Source organism: Bipolaris sorokiniana, assembly GCF_000338995.1.
Source record: "Bipolaris sorokiniana ND90Pr unplaced genomic scaffold COCSAscaffold_4, whole genome shotgun sequence".
NCBI lineage: Eukaryota > Fungi > Ascomycota > Dothideomycetes > Pleosporales > Pleosporaceae > Bipolaris > Bipolaris sorokiniana.
In genome coordinates, this window is record NW_006911898.1 from 304,181 (window position 1) to 321,499 (window position 17,319).

General features: G+C 52.9%; 6 protein-coding genes across 6 annotated transcripts; 3 read left to right on the forward strand and 3 right to left on the reverse strand.

The window, feature by feature from the left end:
• Positions 1-160: 160 nt before the first annotated feature.
• COCSADRAFT_34744 (uncharacterized protein) lies at positions 161-1,243 on the forward strand. Its single transcript, XM_007699302.1, has 2 exons — positions 161-818; positions 869-1,243. Exons 1-2 carry the CDS (start codon positions 384-386, stop codon positions 1,199-1,201), a joined length of 768 nt encoding a protein of 255 aa, XP_007697492.1. The 5' UTR covers positions 161-383; the 3' UTR covers positions 1,202-1,243.
• Positions 1,244-2,853: 1,610 nt separating this feature from the next.
• Positions 2,854-5,849, forward strand: COCSADRAFT_84809 (uncharacterized protein; the record flags this gene model as incomplete). The annotated part of the gene is made up of 2 exons (XM_007699535.1): positions 2,854-3,154; positions 3,211-5,849. 2 exons carry the CDS (start codon positions 2,854-2,856, stop codon positions 5,847-5,849), a joined length of 2,940 nt encoding a protein of 979 aa, XP_007697725.1.
• A 639-nt stretch (positions 5,850-6,488) lies between these two features.
• Positions 6,489-8,452, forward strand: COCSADRAFT_197678 (uncharacterized protein). Its single transcript, XM_007699536.1, has 3 exons — positions 6,489-6,745; positions 6,815-7,735; positions 7,798-8,452. Exons 1-3 carry the CDS (start codon positions 6,565-6,567, stop codon positions 8,436-8,438), a joined length of 1,743 nt encoding a protein of 580 aa, XP_007697726.1. The 5' UTR covers positions 6,489-6,564; the 3' UTR covers positions 8,439-8,452.
• An 8-nt stretch (positions 8,453-8,460) lies between these two features.
• On the reverse strand, positions 8,461-9,487 carry COCSADRAFT_34748 (uncharacterized protein). Its single transcript, XM_007699303.1, has one exon. The coding sequence runs from the start codon at positions 9,302-9,304 to the stop codon at positions 8,615-8,617; it is 690 nt and encodes a 229-aa protein (XP_007697493.1). The 5' UTR covers positions 9,305-9,487; the 3' UTR covers positions 8,461-8,614.
• A 145-nt stretch (positions 9,488-9,632) lies between these two features.
• On the reverse strand, positions 9,633-10,753 carry COCSADRAFT_112299 (uncharacterized protein). Its single transcript, XM_007699537.1, has 3 exons — positions 10,259-10,753; positions 10,147-10,189; positions 9,633-10,057 (listed from the first exon to the last, which is right to left on the reverse strand). The coding sequence occupies exons 1-3, from the start codon at positions 10,583-10,585 to the stop codon at positions 9,942-9,944; spliced, it is 486 nt and encodes a 161-aa protein (XP_007697727.1). The 5' UTR covers positions 10,586-10,753; the 3' UTR covers positions 9,633-9,941.
• A 1,218-nt stretch (positions 10,754-11,971) lies between these two features.
• COCSADRAFT_295646 (uncharacterized protein) lies at positions 11,972-14,701 on the reverse strand. Its single transcript, XM_007699538.1, has 5 exons — positions 14,341-14,701; positions 14,143-14,276; positions 13,840-14,088; positions 12,945-13,790; positions 11,972-12,891 (listed from the first exon to the last, which is right to left on the reverse strand). The coding sequence occupies exons 1-5, from the start codon at positions 14,543-14,545 to the stop codon at positions 11,986-11,988; spliced, it is 2,340 nt and encodes a 779-aa protein (XP_007697728.1). The 5' UTR covers positions 14,546-14,701; the 3' UTR covers positions 11,972-11,985.
• Between the last annotated feature and the right edge of the window lie 2,618 nt (positions 14,702-17,319).

Consider the following 17,319-nt stretch of genomic DNA (forward strand, 5'->3'; position numbering starts at 1 on the left):
TCGAGGGGCGAAGTCTTCCCGCAGTGCAGGACGAGGCCAGCGTCATTGCCACTAGCGTAGACACGGTGGACGCGTCAGTCACGTGCTGGCGCGTGCATCATCTAGATTCCCTTTTCAGCCTTGAGAAAGCCAATGGAGCGGCCAAGCCTCTCCAATGTGGGTGTGGGCGTGCAACGACGGGATCTAGCGAAGAGCGGATCATGCTGTCTCCGATGCGTGCGCTTGTGTGCTCGCCTATGTATGGTTGCTAACCGTCTGGCAGCGCGCCATGGACCGTCGTTAGTGCGAGATGTGATCGATTGCGGTCTTGGCAGGTTGGTCGAGTGGCCATCATCTTTGTCTATCGGCTGATCTGAACTTTGTCAATTCTAGATTCCACCACTATGGCACCCACACGCATGGCCACCTCGCTGTTCAGGACGTGCCGAGCAGCCTCAATTCGTCCAACCGCAACATGGCGACAGCGATGCCTGTATCACTCATACGATTACCCCTCGTCGCCACCATTCCCCCCCGCTGAAACGGCGATTCTTTCGTCTGCATACGCACACGTACCAAACCATGGCTTCACCATGGATGCACTTAAGCTGGGCGCTCGAGATGCTGGCTACCTCAATGTCTCTACAAATTTGCTTCCACGAGGCGTCTTTGAACTGATCAATTACCATCTCGTCACCCAGCGATTGGCTTTGCAAAGCAATGTTCAGTTCCCCGAAGAGAGCGAGCACGGGAAGAAGATGGGAGCCGGTGCCAAGGTCAGGACGTTAACGCTCGCACGGCTCCGCGCAAATGCACCCATTATCCACCGCTGGCAAGAGGTACGACTATCATGGTGCACTTCCGCGGACAGTCGGCTAATATTTCTCAGGCACTGGCAATAATGTCCCAGCCCACATATGTCCCTGCGTCCATCACCGAACTGGCCAAGCTCGCAGACGAAATATGGTTTCTGTCAGGCGACCAGAGCGTCGATAGTAGCTGGTACACGAAACGAGCAACCCTCTCGGCAATCTACTCGACGACAGAGCTGTACATGACACAGGATAAGTCGCATAATTTTGTAGAGACTGAGCAGTTTCTGGACAACAGACTACAGGATCTGATGAAGGTTGGTGGCTTCATAGGCAGTCTGGGAGAATGGCTCAACTACACGGGCCATTCTACTATCAATGTGCTTCGGAGTAAGGGAGCTCGTGTCTAGGCCGGATCTGCCTCATCCAGCGCCAGTTTTTTTTTTTTTTTTGATTGTGTAATAATATGTGTGGTATGTAGGCGCATTCGCTCCACGGAGCCAGAATAGGGAACGAGGTGATAGAGGAGGGATCTCGATTGCGACTCTGAGTGTTACAGAGATCGTACGATGAGGCGGGGGTTGAAGTGGACATCGCCGATGGACTACGTAGCAGTTTGAACGGCACAGTCATCAATCAAACGTTACTAGCTCACCACTGTGTTGCATGGTTCGCTCGGAATTTTTGCCCGGCGCCTTGACCTTGCCGGAGTTTGCTGGAAGCGTGTATGATCCGAGCTTCATGGGCGACTTCAACACAGCACCACATGACGTTATAGTAGGACACAATGCTGACTGGGGTTGAGACAAGTACAGCAGATGGTAAGGCTCCACTGGAAGCTGGCGTCGGTTTGCAGGCTGAAGAGAATGGCGCAGTCCAGGGGCTCATTGCTGAGTATGTATGGACGTACATATATGTAAAGTAGAGTACAGAGGAGTACTTGTAGGTACTACTTCACATCAAGTGACTGCTGATGACTGGCATGAACGGCCAATGACACGGTGGCGAGAACTCTAGTCGGACCTCTCTCAGCTCAGGGTCTTGTCGGGTGGGATGCTAGCAGCGATGGTCACAATCAGTTCGATCCAGCAGCTCCGTGGGCCACGCTAGGCGCATCATCATGCCAACAGAATCAGGGTCCAGTAACCCACGGTAAGAAAAAAAACATCATCCCCGGCACGGGCGCGCTGAAAGGCTGGGGCTGGGGCTGGGGCTGGAACTAGCCAGGGCGAAACGAGAGCAATCTCGATGGTGTTGTGTAAGGAGGGTACAACTAGCGCTGTGTCGACGACGGGTCGCACCGCCCGTTGAGTCGAGTCGCGATGGGTCTGAACGGAGGACAGGATGCGTCTGGAAGGTCGCACTGCCGGCAGTGGGAGAGGCTGTGTGTAGAGTAGAGTATAGAGCTAGCGTGTGGAGAGTAAAAGAGCAGGGCGTTATGCCGCATGGAGGCTAGCGGGACCCTTGTCCTTGATCACCGATTCAGAGAGGCATCGGGGGTCAGACAACAGACAGAGCCTTCTCTGGTGTCGCATTTACCGATAGGGTCCAATTCGGGCGATGGACAAGTGAACCGACGAGGCTCATCGTCGATGGGTCGCTTGATCTAGCCCCGGGTGCACCACACCATGTCTTCGTTCCCTCCCAGGCACCTCGATCTCCACGACCTTTCTTGGCATCGTGGAAATCGAGCACATCGCCATCCTTACGCACAGCTAGATCGATAATCATCATGGCTCCGGATTCAGAGAGCCCAAGAACCGCCTCTTCAGACCATCTGCTTCACCCACAGCCTCCATCCTCCACGCCCTCAGCCCGCTCCCTCTGTCCACCACCACCTGTGCCCGATAAACTCACCTCCCGAACCTCCGCTGCAGAATCCCCCCATAGTTTTCGACCGTCGTCCACGACCTTACCTGCCCTCTCGCACCTTGCCCATCCGTGTGGCGTTCGAACCCCAATCCCCACATACCAGCACCCACCTGCATTCCGATATCGACCACCCTCTTGCGCATATGTAGAACATCCTCTACCAATAACTCGACACATCACGCCAGCAACCATGAACGACCCTCCAGGCACCATACCGAAGCCTGTCATGAACCACCCGCGTCGTCCCCCCGCCCACAAGTCCGTCTCCCTCCGGCACAGCCCTCCAGCTTCTGCATCGGGCCTACGATCCAAGGAACGGAATACGAGCCGCAGCTCCCCAACCCTGGCCAGCGACAAGGCTAACCCGCCGTCGAGTGTGTCGCCGCAGCTTACCTCGCTCAAGAATAGCTCGGGAGAGAGCAGTGACGCCGGACAATGGTTCGAGAAGACGAACAACAGCGCCAAACAGAGCCAGTCTACTTTTGTTGACAGTGGGTTGTGTCTGAGTCCTCGAGTCGATGGAGTACTGCTAATCGTCATGCTGTAGATGAGCCGCCTTTTTTCCTCCGCAACTCCTCTTCGTCCGACACACCTCCCGACCACTCCCATTCCAATGCTACAAACTCAGCAATACCATACCGTCCCAACTTAGGCCATATAGGTACCGATGGCAGCAGTACAGAAGATTTCCGAAGCGTCATCGACGACCTGACCGTAGCAAACAAGCGCCTCAAACAGAGGCTCAAGAAGTATGAGAAGCTCTACGATGCTCATCTGCAAGACGAGAAGCTATTCGAAGTCAGGTTCCACGGTCTACCTGATCACAAGAAGAAAGAGTTGGAAGAGACACTGCGCAAATTTGCTTCTGAGCTCGACGACGGAACCACCAACGATTACGCGCGCGTGTCGGCGGCCTATACTCCAGCACTCGAGACTCACAACACCTCTTCGTCAACATCACGGTTTGCCGAGTCTGGCTATGCGTCCTTGTCAGCATCTGGTCAAAACTCGGCGGGAGCCTTAAATCAAGAAAAGGATCGTAAGATGACCCGGTCAGCATACAGCCGCCAGCAACAGAGCATTCAATCATATCTTCATGACATCCCAATGGGTTTGATGCCAAATACCAAAAGTGTTCCAATGACTGACAAGTCGAAAAAGAAAATGGTCGTTCGGCGCTTGGAGCAAATATTTGCTGGCAAGCGATCAGTGCCCGGATCGCACCCACAGCCAATGCAACAGCAAGAGGTTGCCCAGTCAGCAGCAACGGCAGATCGTGAGCAGCGGGAAGCGACTGGCCAACATTTCAGACCAGAAGGCCAGCGGGAAGCTCGCATCATGTCTGGCCGTGGCACAGCTCACGAAGATGAGGTAAATCAGAACGAGGCCATCCAAGGGCTGCGACCCGCTCTGCACATTGAGGAACATGACTTCGCTGGCTCAGGCTCTTCTCCTGATCAACGACCCACCCGTCCACTGGACTTGGACCCTTATCGTGCGCAGATACCAAACGAGAACATGAGTTACATCCGGCATCTTGGTTTCAGCCCACCCGATATGAATTCTGGAGAAGCCCCACTTGGCCATGGCTGGATATATCTCAACTTGCTTATCAACATGGCACAACTACATACCCTCAATGTTACTCCCGAGTTTGTCAAGGATGCCCTACAGGATTATAGCAGCCACCTCGAGATTTCTCGCGATGGACGCAAGATTCGATGGAAGGGCGGTCGCGAGGTCACGCAACACAGTGGCGAAAGTTCATCGGAGCATTACAGTAACGCCTCACCCAACGAGGCAGGATATTTATCGCCCTTCAAGCGTATGAAGACTGGAAATAGCGGCAGCGGCAGCGACCCCACTGGTTCTGACCAGGCAAGGCGATTGGCCCGTTATCAGCGCGAGAGAGAACAGAACAAGTTTGCCTACAAGCCACTATTCTTCCACAAGGAAGATTCTGATAACGAGGATGACTTCTACGGCTTCGATGCTAATTCCTCGGCAAACTATTCTCACCAGCCGCAACAGACGGGTAACTCTTCGGGATTCAGCAGCTCAGTTATGCAGAGCTCTTCTCCTAAGCCAAGAAGGCGTGAGAACGGACCCATGATTTTCTACAACAAAGCCAAGTTCTGTACTGACCTCAGTGGCGACAACAACGGGGCGTTTCTCACAATGCCCGGTAATTACCAAACTATTACCAACCAGCCCCTGGGCGCAAAGTCGAGCTCTGCATCGCTGAACAATGTTGCCACCGAACTTTCTGAGCCACGAGGCCCCTTGGATACCCTGATGATGGAGACTGAGTCAAACAACGGCTCACGCACCGTCTCAAGTGGAGACAATATAAGTTTTTCCCCAGAAGCCCTGAGGGATAACAGTGGCAACACCAGTCCGGAGCTCATGAATTTTGAGGCTTCTGGTATCGGTGGCGTACAGCCAGAGGACAACTTCTCCATCCATGTTCGTCGCTCGCAAATACCAATAGTACCTTCCCACGTCGCCGCTCGCCACCGAACAAGCTTCTATCCTAAGGCCATTCAAGATGCGCTCCGTTCCGAGCATGACCCAATGGAAACCGAGTCTCCACGGTCCAGTCCCCAGTGTGTTATTCATGAGAAGATTCTTTCCACTTCGCGCAAGGATTTACCCAACTCGACTCTACCGCCTGCATCCTTCCTCCCTCTCGACTCTTATTCCTCAGGCGATATCGATTCCGAATTTGCATCCGATGCTTCGTCCGAACCCGAATCCGATTCCGATTGCCCGGCTACAGCCATGCAAATTCTCAATATTGCGCCTGTCCGCTCGGATGAATCTCAAGCGTCAGAGTCTGATTACGAAGATAGCGACGATGGCATCGTTGACCTGCTGGCCACTGCTCGCCTGCAAAACCCCAATGCTGTTATTGCGAGCGAGCGTGAATACGATGCCGCACTTGCAGATCGCCTTGCTGATGAGATACCTGCTGGTAGCTCGGCAGCGACGGCAGGCGGTGGAAGTGGATTCAACAGTCCTGTCGGCGGTGCCCGTGAAGGCCAACAAGGAGAGAGCCAGGTTAGTCGACAAAGTGGATCGAGTAGTATGGCATCTGGTCCCATCAGATTGAAGCGTGCTAGGACCAGCGACTCGACGAATCCGCAACTGACGAAGAGCCCAAAGACCAGGAAGGCAGAGATCTAAAGTCGGTTTGGACGACTTTTCAGGGAAATTTGATTGCATCGCAGTTGGCTATTTCTCTTGTTGGAGTTGGAGAGGTTCCGGAGCCGGAGGATGTTTTCTCTTTTCTTGTGCATAGTTTTACGTCTTTGATACCCCCTTTTGTTGCCCGATGGCAGTTTGATACCTTCTTGGGCAACATGAATGAAATTTGCTTCAACACATGTACGCATGCCTCGTTGTGAACCTTGTAGGGCTACACATAGTCAATCAACAACCTAACTATGCTATCACACCGATCTTATCTTGTTGAATCTCAGCCGCAGTTAGGAATGTGTATTTGCCTAGTCTAACATTGCAGAAGTTGCCAGTGTGCTAAGGTAGCAACTTTTCGGTGCGGCATTTCATACCTTGCCTCTGTAATGGGCCATCCCCGAGAGACGTAGATTCAAAATCATTTTTGTCTTATACAACCATCATGTCCTTTTCTTATCCAAGAATGGCACGTAGAACTCTTGTATTAATCGTCGCACATCGATAGGAGCTCGGCGCGTCAAGTTTGCACTAGCGGTACGTCATAGTCGCCGATTCCCGCGTCGTACCCGCAAGTACCCGGTCCTTGGTCCGAGACGGCCCCTAAATAAATTTCAAAAAAAGGGAAAATGCTCAATGTAATAAGAGATTATGCCAACAAATCTCCGTTTCTAGTTATATTAGACATATTTTCATTGTGACAATCATGTTGTCTAGTCGCCTGTCCCAATTGCCTTCTGGCGTCAGGGAACTAGTGTCTGTAAGCTCAAGAACGGGTGTCTCACGAGTAGTACCATCATGTCGGGCTGGTGGTGCTGTAGTAAGGGGAAAGAGCTTGGAGCAGAAAAGGCGGATTACGATGGAGCAATTGAACCGAGACAAAGATAGTATGCATCAACCGCTCTTACATTACAACTACCCACTCCTGTCATCGAGACTAACAAGCAAATATCTAGACCGAGAACGTGTCGTCATTCTTGGATCAGGCTGGGCAGGCTTCACCGTTGCCCGCGCTCTTGACCCCTCAAAGTATCAAACTGTTGTCGTTTCTCCACGGTCATACTTTGCCTTTACCCCCCTGCTTGCCTCTACAGCAGTAGGCACACTGGAATTCAGAACTGCACTAGAACCCGTCCGGAGCCGAAGGACCAAAGTGGAATTTCTGCAGGGCTGGGCTGATGATGTGGATTTCAAGAACCGAACCATTACTATTGAAGAGGCGGTCGATGATCCAAAGCAAGGTGTGGCACTGACAACTGACCGTCACGCGGGAAAGACTGCAGAGCAGAGGGCTCTTGAGAAGAAGCAGGAAACCAAAGAGGGCAAAATGTTTGATGTGACTTACGACAAGTTGATTGTTACAGTGGGTTGCTACAGCCAGACGTTTGGCACGCCAGGCGTCAAGGAGCACGCCTTCTTCTTGAAAGACGTGGGCGACGCACGCAGGATCCGAAACCGGATTCTAGCCTGCTTCGAAGGCGCCGCTCTCCCCACCACTCCCGTAGACATGAAGCGTCAGTTACTAAACTTTGCTGTTGTAGGCGGCGGACCAACAGGCATTGAGTTCAGCGCCGAACTCCACGACCTGATCAACGAAGACTTGAAGAAGCTATACCCAGAACTCATCCAGTACCACAAGATCACCGTGTACGACGTGGCAGAAAAGGTTCTCCCTATGTTCGACAAGAAACTAGCCGACTACGCCATGCAAAAGTTCAAGCGCGAAGGCATCGACATCAAAACGAGTCATCACGTCGAGGAATTGCGTGCCGGAGCACCCGTGGAAACGAGTAACTCAGAAACAGTCCAAGACTCGCATCTCTACACACTTAGAATCAAAGAACAAGGCGAAATCGGCGTGGGCATGTGCGTATGGAGTAAGTGCTTCCCTCCACCCTCTTAAACCCCCCTTACTAACAACTTCCCCTTCTCCCAACAGGCACAGGCCTAATGCAAAACCCCTTCGTCCACACCGCCCTCTCTAGTGTTCGCTCCGCCCCTTCTAATCTCATAACCTCTTCTACTTCTTCTTCTTCTTCTTCTTCGTCGTCGTCATCGTCGTCGTCGTCCTCCATTCAATGGACCGTGAAAAAAGACCCAAAATCCGGTTCCATAGTAACAGACTCCCACCTCCGCGTTAAACTCGTTCCGGCTTCAGATTCCTCATCTTCATATGCAGAAAAGGACTCTGTACAAGCAGACAAAACAGAAGCAATAAACCCAGACGTCTTCGCCCTAGGCGACTGCGGCATAATCGACGCAACAACTTACCCCGCCACAGCGCAAGTCGCGAGTCAAAAAGCCGTGTGGCTCGCTAAGCAACTGAATAAATCGTCAACACTGGCAGAGTCAGCAAAGGGCTTCACGTATAGGGATTTGGGCACACTGGCGTATATTGGGAATTGGAATGCGTTGTTCCAGGGTGGAGGGAAGTGGGGAGGTAGATTGCAAGGGTATGTAGCGTGGATTATTTGGCGGGGAGCGTATATTACGCGGACGGTTAGTTTGCGGAATAAGGTGCTTGTGCCGGTGTATTGGGTGGTGAATTGGGTGTTTGGGCGGGATATAAGCCGGTTTTGAAATCCTGCCCAGGGGGGGGGGGGGAGGAGGGAAGATTAGTTCAAAGGAATCGGTTTAATTTAAGGCGAGAAGAAGATGAATGTTTTTCAGGGGAGAAGAAAGAAAAGGTAAAATTTAACACTCCGGGTATCCTTAAAATCCATCAAAACGCCAATAATCCAAAAGAACATCTGAATCTACTTTCCCCCCAAATACCCCACCACATCGCCCGCCCTTTCCAACCTCGCCCTCGTCTCCGGCAACCCCTTATTCAACGCCTGCAATCCTTCCACCGCCCTCTCCCAATTCCTCTGCACCTCCTCCTGCCTGACCCCGCTCTCCACACCCGCCACATCCCCCTCCCTAACCTCTTTAACCCTCTCCTCAAGCCCCACCCACTTCCCTGCCACCTCCTCCTCCTCCCTCTCAAAACTTTCTTCAAACGCCTTCGCTGCCACAGCGGGAGTCGTCCGCCTATGCTGACTAATCTTCGCAATAAGCGCATCGCGCCTCGCAACCGCATCCCCCAATTTCGTCCTCAGCTTTTCATCAAACGCTTCGAATTCTTCTCTTTCAACCTCGGTTTTCTCTTCTTCTCCCTCTCCCCCTACAATCCCTTGCATAGCGGAGTCGGAGTCGTCAACTGCGTTGACAACGTCAATCCCGTTTATACTAATGTTCTGTCGCATGCCGCGTAGCACCTGGGCGACAAACGCGTCAACGAGGTCTTCGACGCTGCGGCGCAGGTCGTCGGGTTCGGCGGTCGAGGATGTGACGGGCGGAAGGTGCAGGTCGAGTTTTTGGCGGGCGGTGGTGCGGATTTGCGAGGTGAGGTAGGAGAGGTCCGAGGGGGATTGGAGTTCGATTTTGCGGTGCGAGGAGTCCATGGTTGATCTCGATTGTGTGTGATGAGTTGGAGAAAAGAGAAAGATTTTGTGTGTCTTGAAAAGAAGGCGGCTCTGTTTCTTTGGGAAAGGTGTGGTTGTTGCTGGAGGAAAATGGTGCTGACTTGTTGTTTTCGTGATTTTGTTTGTTTGGCGGTCGGCGGAATGTGGATCGCGCTGCGCGACGTTTTGCGGCAGCCACGCTCTAATCGATAAGGGGGACCGGGGGTTGCCGAGGTGTGGGGTCAATGCACCCTGGATCCCCATGTGCTGTACGGAGTGAGACAGCATAGCGGACGCACCTGGACAGTTGAAGTACATATGAATATTTGATTTATAAATTTTTATTTATATTCTTTAAGTTAAAAAATGTCTCATTGACAACGAGTGAAGCATCCTGTAACACCGTGACCCAATCCCTCATGTAGTATGCACCCCCCCAGCGCCTACAACAGTGCCAAACGCCATTCCAGTCCCATGTCAACGTAATCCCAATAACGCATTGTCAAACAAAATAATGCCAGAACATATATGTACCAAGTCCACCCGATTATCGTCATCACTATTCAACTCCAGACCTCAGTATGTGTCGTTGTCACAGCCTTGCGAGTTACCGTGCAGCTGAGAGCTGAGAGCATGCTTATGACGGAAACATGTTCTTGACCTCCTCGTCCGTGAGTATAATGTCCTGGACAGGATCCTGGCGACACTCGAGGTCATCAAAGTGGTAATCGGCGTAGGACGGAAGGAAGATTTCTGGATACGCAGACAGAGGCAGTTAGCAATACATCCACAGCTGATTGCTTCGACGCAGCCATTTCTGCAGTACTGAGAGAGCGACTTACCCTGATTCCAATCAAATCCCTGGCTAGCCTTCACACAGGTAATCTGCGGGGTGTTAGCTGTCGTCCTGCTTGAAACACGACACGATTGTAGTCGCAGAATGCGGGCCCATACCAGACGAGGACATTCCTCCTCACCAACATTAATCACCGTATGCTCTGCCTTGGAGAATGTCGCACTCATCAGACTCTCTCTTCGCCTCATGCTGCTCGCCGACTGCGGGCTGTTGGACGGCGACGACGAAGCGGAGCTGCCGTAGGAGCCATAGGAGAAGCGGTTCTCAGTCGGGGTAAACTGGTAGTTGCGAGAATGAGAAGCGTAGCTGGGCGTGCTGGGCGTGGAAGCACTCGAGGACGAGGATGAGTCGATCGAGTGCCGGGACGCAGCAGGGTGCTTGCCCTTGCGCCGGGGGATAGCAATAGCATTGGATGACGAAGACATGTTTGGGGGATGGCAGCAGTAAGACGAGATAGAGTATAGCCGCAACACCCGATCAAAAGGGACAGTAGCAATTGTTAGCAAAAAGACGCCCGAAGTATCCGCACAATCATGGAAAGAGAGAGAGAGGTTCAGAGTGAGAGCGAGAGAGAGGGAAGAAGGAAAGCACAGGCAAGGTGGAGTGTGGAGCGACTTGGAAGTCGACGCAGCCTTGTGTCGGACTCGGCCAACCATACGGCGATGAGACGTGGCGGGCGGCCAATCAGACGGCACCACCTTGCTTCCGCCTGACGATCGGTCCGGGGCAGCAGCAGCAGCGGCGGCGGCGCAGCAGGCGTGTACGTGTGACAGGCACCCGTGCTTGGTGCATGAGGAGCGCATGAGGAGCGCACTCATCAGGGTAGCGCCATGCAACTGCAACTGCAACTTCACCTTGGACCTCTGGCTCCAATCCTTATCTCTTATCAACAACATCCACCCTCATGTCTGCCCTAGACACCACCCTGCCACGGTCGGCCATGTGGCCCGCTAGGTGACGTAGCGTGTATGTAAGGTCCGTGGACACCCCATGTGCATGGCCCGTTATCGGCCCACCACCAGACGCTCCGACATTGTATCGACCGACGGCTTGACGACGCCAATGTCTACCTAATAGTTAGTTGGCTCTGAGTCACCCCGTGCATGCATGTGTCAACGACAGTCATCTCGACTAACAAACAAGAGCCTTGCAGCTCAATTGCATTAAACAACAGCGCATTGGAAACTACGCTGGCCTGACACCATGGTATTTCATATCGTACATCTGGATATCGCTCGCGCAATTAAAAAACAAATGAAATAAAAACAAGAAAGAATCCATCGAAGTCGGTCCTGCCGAAACCCAAACCATGGACTCAAGTTCCACGAACACTACTAACATGAAAAAAATATTCCTTTCGGGTACCCGGACTCCCTTCGAAGCCATCCCACGAAGCGTGTGCAACATGCGTATTAGTAGCGAGAGACTATGAAGGTGTAGGTAGGAATCTGAAAAAAAAAGAAACACGCACGCAAGGCTGCTTGCAAATGCCGCCCGTTCAAAAACATGACAAAACAAAACAAGACTACAGCGACCCTCCACAACAATGTGGCTGATCAAAACCGCCCAAGTTGATGATACGGCACGACGCGTCGGCATCACAGAGGGTATCCTCCAAAAAGCGCACAATCGACTCCTGGACTCCGGCGCCGAGATGCTGATCAATGGTTTCGTAGACATGGGAAATGTACTCCGACGAGGGCGAAAAGGAGAGCATAAGGATGGGGTGGTTTGGGGGGGGGCGTCAAACAGCGGGGAATACGTAGTGGCAATCGGGGGTATCGTACATGGTTCGTGACATGTGTCGCCCGGGGAGAAGACGAGTCTACCATCCCTTCTTTCGGGCGAAACGCTTGTTGAGGAGGACCAGGACCTTGCTCACGTTGAACTGGACGTATTCCAAGTCCAAGTCCTCCTGATTATCTTTCTGCATCTCCAACAGATCGTCCAGCTTGAGATCCAGCTCCAGCAGACCGCGGTTGCGGCCCTTGTAGTGGAGTGAGATGACAAACGTACCGGGCAGCGGGCTCGTGAAGTTGAAGTAGATGTTGGCTCTCCTATTCTCTGGAACATTGCTCTTCTGAATCACGCCCTCTCGTTCAAGCTGCTGGTGAGTGAACTTGTACGGGCCCAGGACTTGATGCTTTTGCTGCTTCCTCGTCTTGCCCTCAGACTGACTGCGTACGTTGTGGAGATATGACTTGTACGTGTCAAGCTGGCTGACCAGGAAGCCATTGTGGTCGCGGATGGTGCGGAAAACCTCTTCGAGCTTCCTCGTCTCCTCGATCACCTTGTCCTTCATTGAACCCAGGTGGACAAGCTCTTGTTCGACTTCGTCTCGGAGCAGAGAAAATCCGTCTTCCTTGTCAATCACACCAGATTCTTGCAACTGGCTCAATAGCTCCATGCTGCGGATGCCTTTCTTGACCATGATTGAATCGTTCTTTGTCGTGGCGGCCGCCTCGGCGATCTTGTCCAGTCTCAATGGTCGTCGCGTGATTGATGTGTTTGCAGGCAGCGAACGGAGAATCATGACAAATGTGGATTTGGCCTCCATGAAGAAAATCTCCTCTTGCGTAATGTCGAGTGCAGCTGTGAGGTCATCAAGAGGCGTCTCCCACTTGCTGAACAATGGAAGATTGATGGCTCGGTTCTCCTTTCGCGGAAGCTGAGCAGGCGCCGGCCCCAGCTCTTGAAGAATCACACCCAAATGCGAGCTGTCCTCTTTTGCCTGCGAATGATTAGCATGTGAACATGTGGCTGCCACAATCGTCTCAAACTTACGAGTTCTGCTGCATGTCGCTCCAAGAGTGAATGTGTTGCATATACTTCATTGAGCGTAATAGAAAGTTCAAGATCCTTCTTGGACAATGCAACATAGTTGTCCATTTCCAGAGTGTCGTAAAAGTCTTGGACTTCGCACAGATCAAGCAAGAACTTGTTGATGCGCTCCTTGTTTTGGTGGATAAAAGGCTGCAATTTTACCATGTACGGCTCCTTTGCGTACGATGGCTTGTTTGCAAGATTCTGCAGCATCTTTGCAATGTACGTAAGCGTCCGCTTGGGGTTCTCCGCTGGCAGAACATCAATGAGCATGTATGATCTAGGAGTAACAATAGCAGGGTTAATAAAACGCAGGAAAAAGAAGCCACCAATGAGCGTGCAGATCGTCTGATCCTGGGCATCAGGATACTTTCGTCTCGACAAACTTCGAATCTGTTTGCAAATCCACCGGATGCCGTACGGCGTCTCTTCGAGACCTTTGATAATGGTTGTGAGGAAATTATTGGCAATCTCCATAAGCATGTTTACTCGAGGTTGGATGATGTTCTGCACCGTCTCGTTCTCGGCAGCTTCCTCTGCTGTGACGCCCTTTGGCATGTCTGGGGACAGAGTTCCTTGGAGTTCGTGTTCGGTGACCATTTTCTCGTAGACCTTGAGGGGGTTAATTTCCAGGTCCAGATCCTTGAGCTCAATAAGCGAGTTGATGCTGTCCTGCAGGACTACCTTGAGGTAGCTCTGACCAGGTCCTCTCCGGGTGTACGTGGTCATCATGCGCGAGACGGGGGTGTTTGCGCGCAGAAGCGAGCTATAGTCCGGGGTATTGTCAAATTGGTATGTAAGGACAGACTATAGCATGGTTAGTTATGATCTGCCAGAGTCATGTTGCGCAACGTACCTGAAACATGGTCAAGAGCAAATGCTCTTCTCGGCTCTCGTACTGATTTCCGTAAATTGTGAACATGACTGTCTGCAGTAGCGCATCAATCTCGGCCATGGAGACGAGGCGACACAAGTGCGCAATGTGCCGTGGTTCGGACTGGAGCAAAAACAGCAGGTTGCCATATTTTTGTGTCTTTTCGTCATTTGGGAAAAACCCTTCTTGGAGTTCAAGGCCGTCTGCGAGATGGTCTGCGACTTCGTTTTGCTGCGCGTATAGTCAGTACCAAGCATATGTACAGGGAAAATCATGGAGACGCACCTCCTCCAACGCCATGCGGTTCTGGATAAGGAGTGCTATCCGCGAGTCAAGATATCGCACATCCTTTTCCAGAACAAAGTTCTTCTTGGACTGAGACGAAATCTTTGCCTTTAATTCGCGCAATACTTTCTGTGCTGCTACGAGTTAGCCGGCGAACTAAGACGGAAAGATGGAAAGACTTGAACATGGCAGACATACCTCGAGCCAGGTCATCCTCAATTTCCAGCTCCTTGTCTTTTGCTGACATGGACAGGTACAGCGCCGTGACCGAGTAGCGCTTGGATTGGCGCACCGAGCGCGAGCCATCGTGCGACGACATTGTGTTCTGGCGCGAGACAGGTATGAAGGACGATGACGACGACGTTGATGCCCGCGAGGGGGCATGTAGCATGGAGACAGCCATGCTGAGCGTCGCCTGGGAGAGGAGGGTTTGGGGTGCGGTCAGGGCCAGAAAGGGAGGGTGTGTGTGTTGCGGCGCTAGCGAAATAGCAAAAGCGTGGGAGTAAAGGGGAGGTTTTGTTTGTGCGCCACGCTGGTCTAAGGCCGTGGGCCGGCGTCTGCGGTGGAATTGCAGCGGGAGGGCCCGTCCAGCGAGTCGGCAGCAGCAGGGCTCGGCGATTAATTAGGAGGCAGTGGTGTGGCAGCAAAGGGCGACGAAGGTACAATTGTCGGAGGAGGGAGGGAGGACGGCGAGGAACAGGCTGCGAGGACTAGTTTACGTGAGATGGGCGTTGGAAAGCGGCGGTGGACGGCTGGCGAATGGAAGGGCGAGGGAGCCCGAGACGCGAAATGGTGCGGGGGAGCTCAGACGGTGAGTGGTGGACAGAGGTGCAGCTGCGACATTCCAGAAGAGCGACGGCGCGGTGCTGGGCCTGGGCGTAGTATGCTCTAGAGCGAGGGGGTAAAGGCGGCCGACGACGGGTGGACAGGGACGTGTGGCGTGTGCGAGTGCGTGAGTGTGTATGTGTGGGTGTGTGAGAAAGAGGGAGAGTGGAGGGAATAGCAAGAGAGAGAGTGAGAGTGAGAGCGCGCGCGCACACCACACACACAAGAGAATAGCGAGAGTGGAGTGGAGTGCAGAGTGGAGTGCAGAGTGGGGAGTCGAGGGGGAGGGGTGTGTGAGTGTGTGAGCGTGTGTGTGTGTGAGTGTGTGTGTGTGGGTGGAGTGGGTGTACAAGATGGTCGGCTTTTGCAGGTCAAGGATAGCGGGCAGGAGCGATGGATGGGCGGGAAGGAGCAGATGTTTCAGTCGCTCGAGTCGGCATGGGCTGGGTGATGACAAGTGGGCCAGGGCGAGGGCGTGTGGGGAGCATGCACGAGGCCGCAGCTGCTGCACGCGCAAGTGGGACGGCCGGCCAAAGGGGTGGCGCTTGTGGATATAGAGAAAGGATGCAGCGATCGAGAAGAGAGCGAGGTCTCTTTGTGCGCAGGTGCAGCAACTGTTGAGGCCAAAGTCTGGGAGCTAGGGAGAGCTTCACAAGGGGCCATGGCGGCAGGGCATCCATCATCTGCACGCCCCCCTTGTGCACATAACAGGGCTATTCTGAAACTCTGGTCACCTGTGCTCAATTTCCCCTAAACCCCGGCCCTCTGCGCCCAAAGCGGCCAAGGCCCTCTCCAAGCGACGCCTCTCGTTCCTGGCTAACAGCACTAGCAAGCCGACAAGCCCACACCACACCCTCATCACCAACTACTGCACTACTGCACCCCCACCCACCCCCCTCCAACATCCTCGCCCGTCATTTTGACTTTCGGCCTCTGTCCGTCAGCTGTCAAGGAACGAGTGGGCTCTGCGCCGACGTTTATTGTTGCAGCAGCAGCAGCACCTCCTAGTACTTACTATACATACTTTGTCCGACTACCACTCTCACTAATCCTACCTAAACACTTACTTATAATAAGTACATACTGCCGCTGCCGCTGATCCGTCTCACGCGCCCTCTGTCCGTGGCCCCAGGTTCATGCATCTATCTGAGGCATTGCCCGACTGAGAAACATGCTTACCCACACGCGCCCTGTTTTGGTGTGCAGCCCACGGCAATGCTGCGGCACCATCTGTGGAGGTGGCTACCACGTCCCGACTGACAGTCTTCCAAGGGTCGTCGCACACGCTGCCGCTGCATGCGTCCTCCCACTCCCACGCCCAAATGCCAACACCAGTTAGCCTACTGGCCCGTCGCTATGACCCGACGCCAAACCATCCTGCTTGCCTGCTTGTCCGCTCAGCTCGCCTCTGTGTCCCGACCACATCCGCGACAAACACCGAACCTTTGTCGTGACACCTGATGATAAACCATGCCGTCACCGATCGACCCAGCATCTTGATTCAATCTTTTCGGTCCGATGCACATCTTAACATCTCATCAAGAAGAAACGCGCGTGCCACTACTACTACCACCACCACCACCACCTCCTCCTCCTCCACAAAAGTCTTACACGAACACCAAGTGTTGCCGTCCGACTGACTGTCATGGCCTAGCGCATACCACACTACCGCGACCAATACAACTGTGCCACTTGATTGCGACCAGCGGCACAAGCTACCAAACCCACTACGTGCCGACTGCATACAGTAGTGTCGCCGCCATCCATGTATGTACATGCCGACATATATACATCCGTCTCAAGCATTGTCTGCCAACCTGCCCGATTGCCGGAGCCGCGCCATCAAAACATGCATACAACTGTACTTAAAGTAGGTAGTATATAGCTCGGCATCGCGGTGCTGGGTAAGTAAACAGCCTTTTGCGAACCATGGATCCAGTCTAGAGATAAACTCAAGGAAAAAATGATCCCGAAAGCCAATCCAAGCGACGTTGTGGTACCTCCAATCACTGCCTTCCATTTTTTGCTAAGCGCTATCAAGCCAAATACGTGCCGTGTCCTGCCGACAATAGTATGTATACAAGTACACGCGTATATAATGATCAACCACCAACTACGCAAAAAAAAAAACTCCCTCGGGAATAAAATAAAATGAAATAAAAACAGATTAATATCATAAGGGTCATAACAAACAACATTTTTGGAGAAAAAAACCCCCGCATACAACCCAAGCCATGACGCCATGAACGCCCACCGCAAAACAAAATACGTGCCAGCCCAAACGGTGATCGGAACAACTCCACACTTGGCCTTGCCTCGGTCAGACTGGGGAGGGGTGGGTGGACGGGCAAG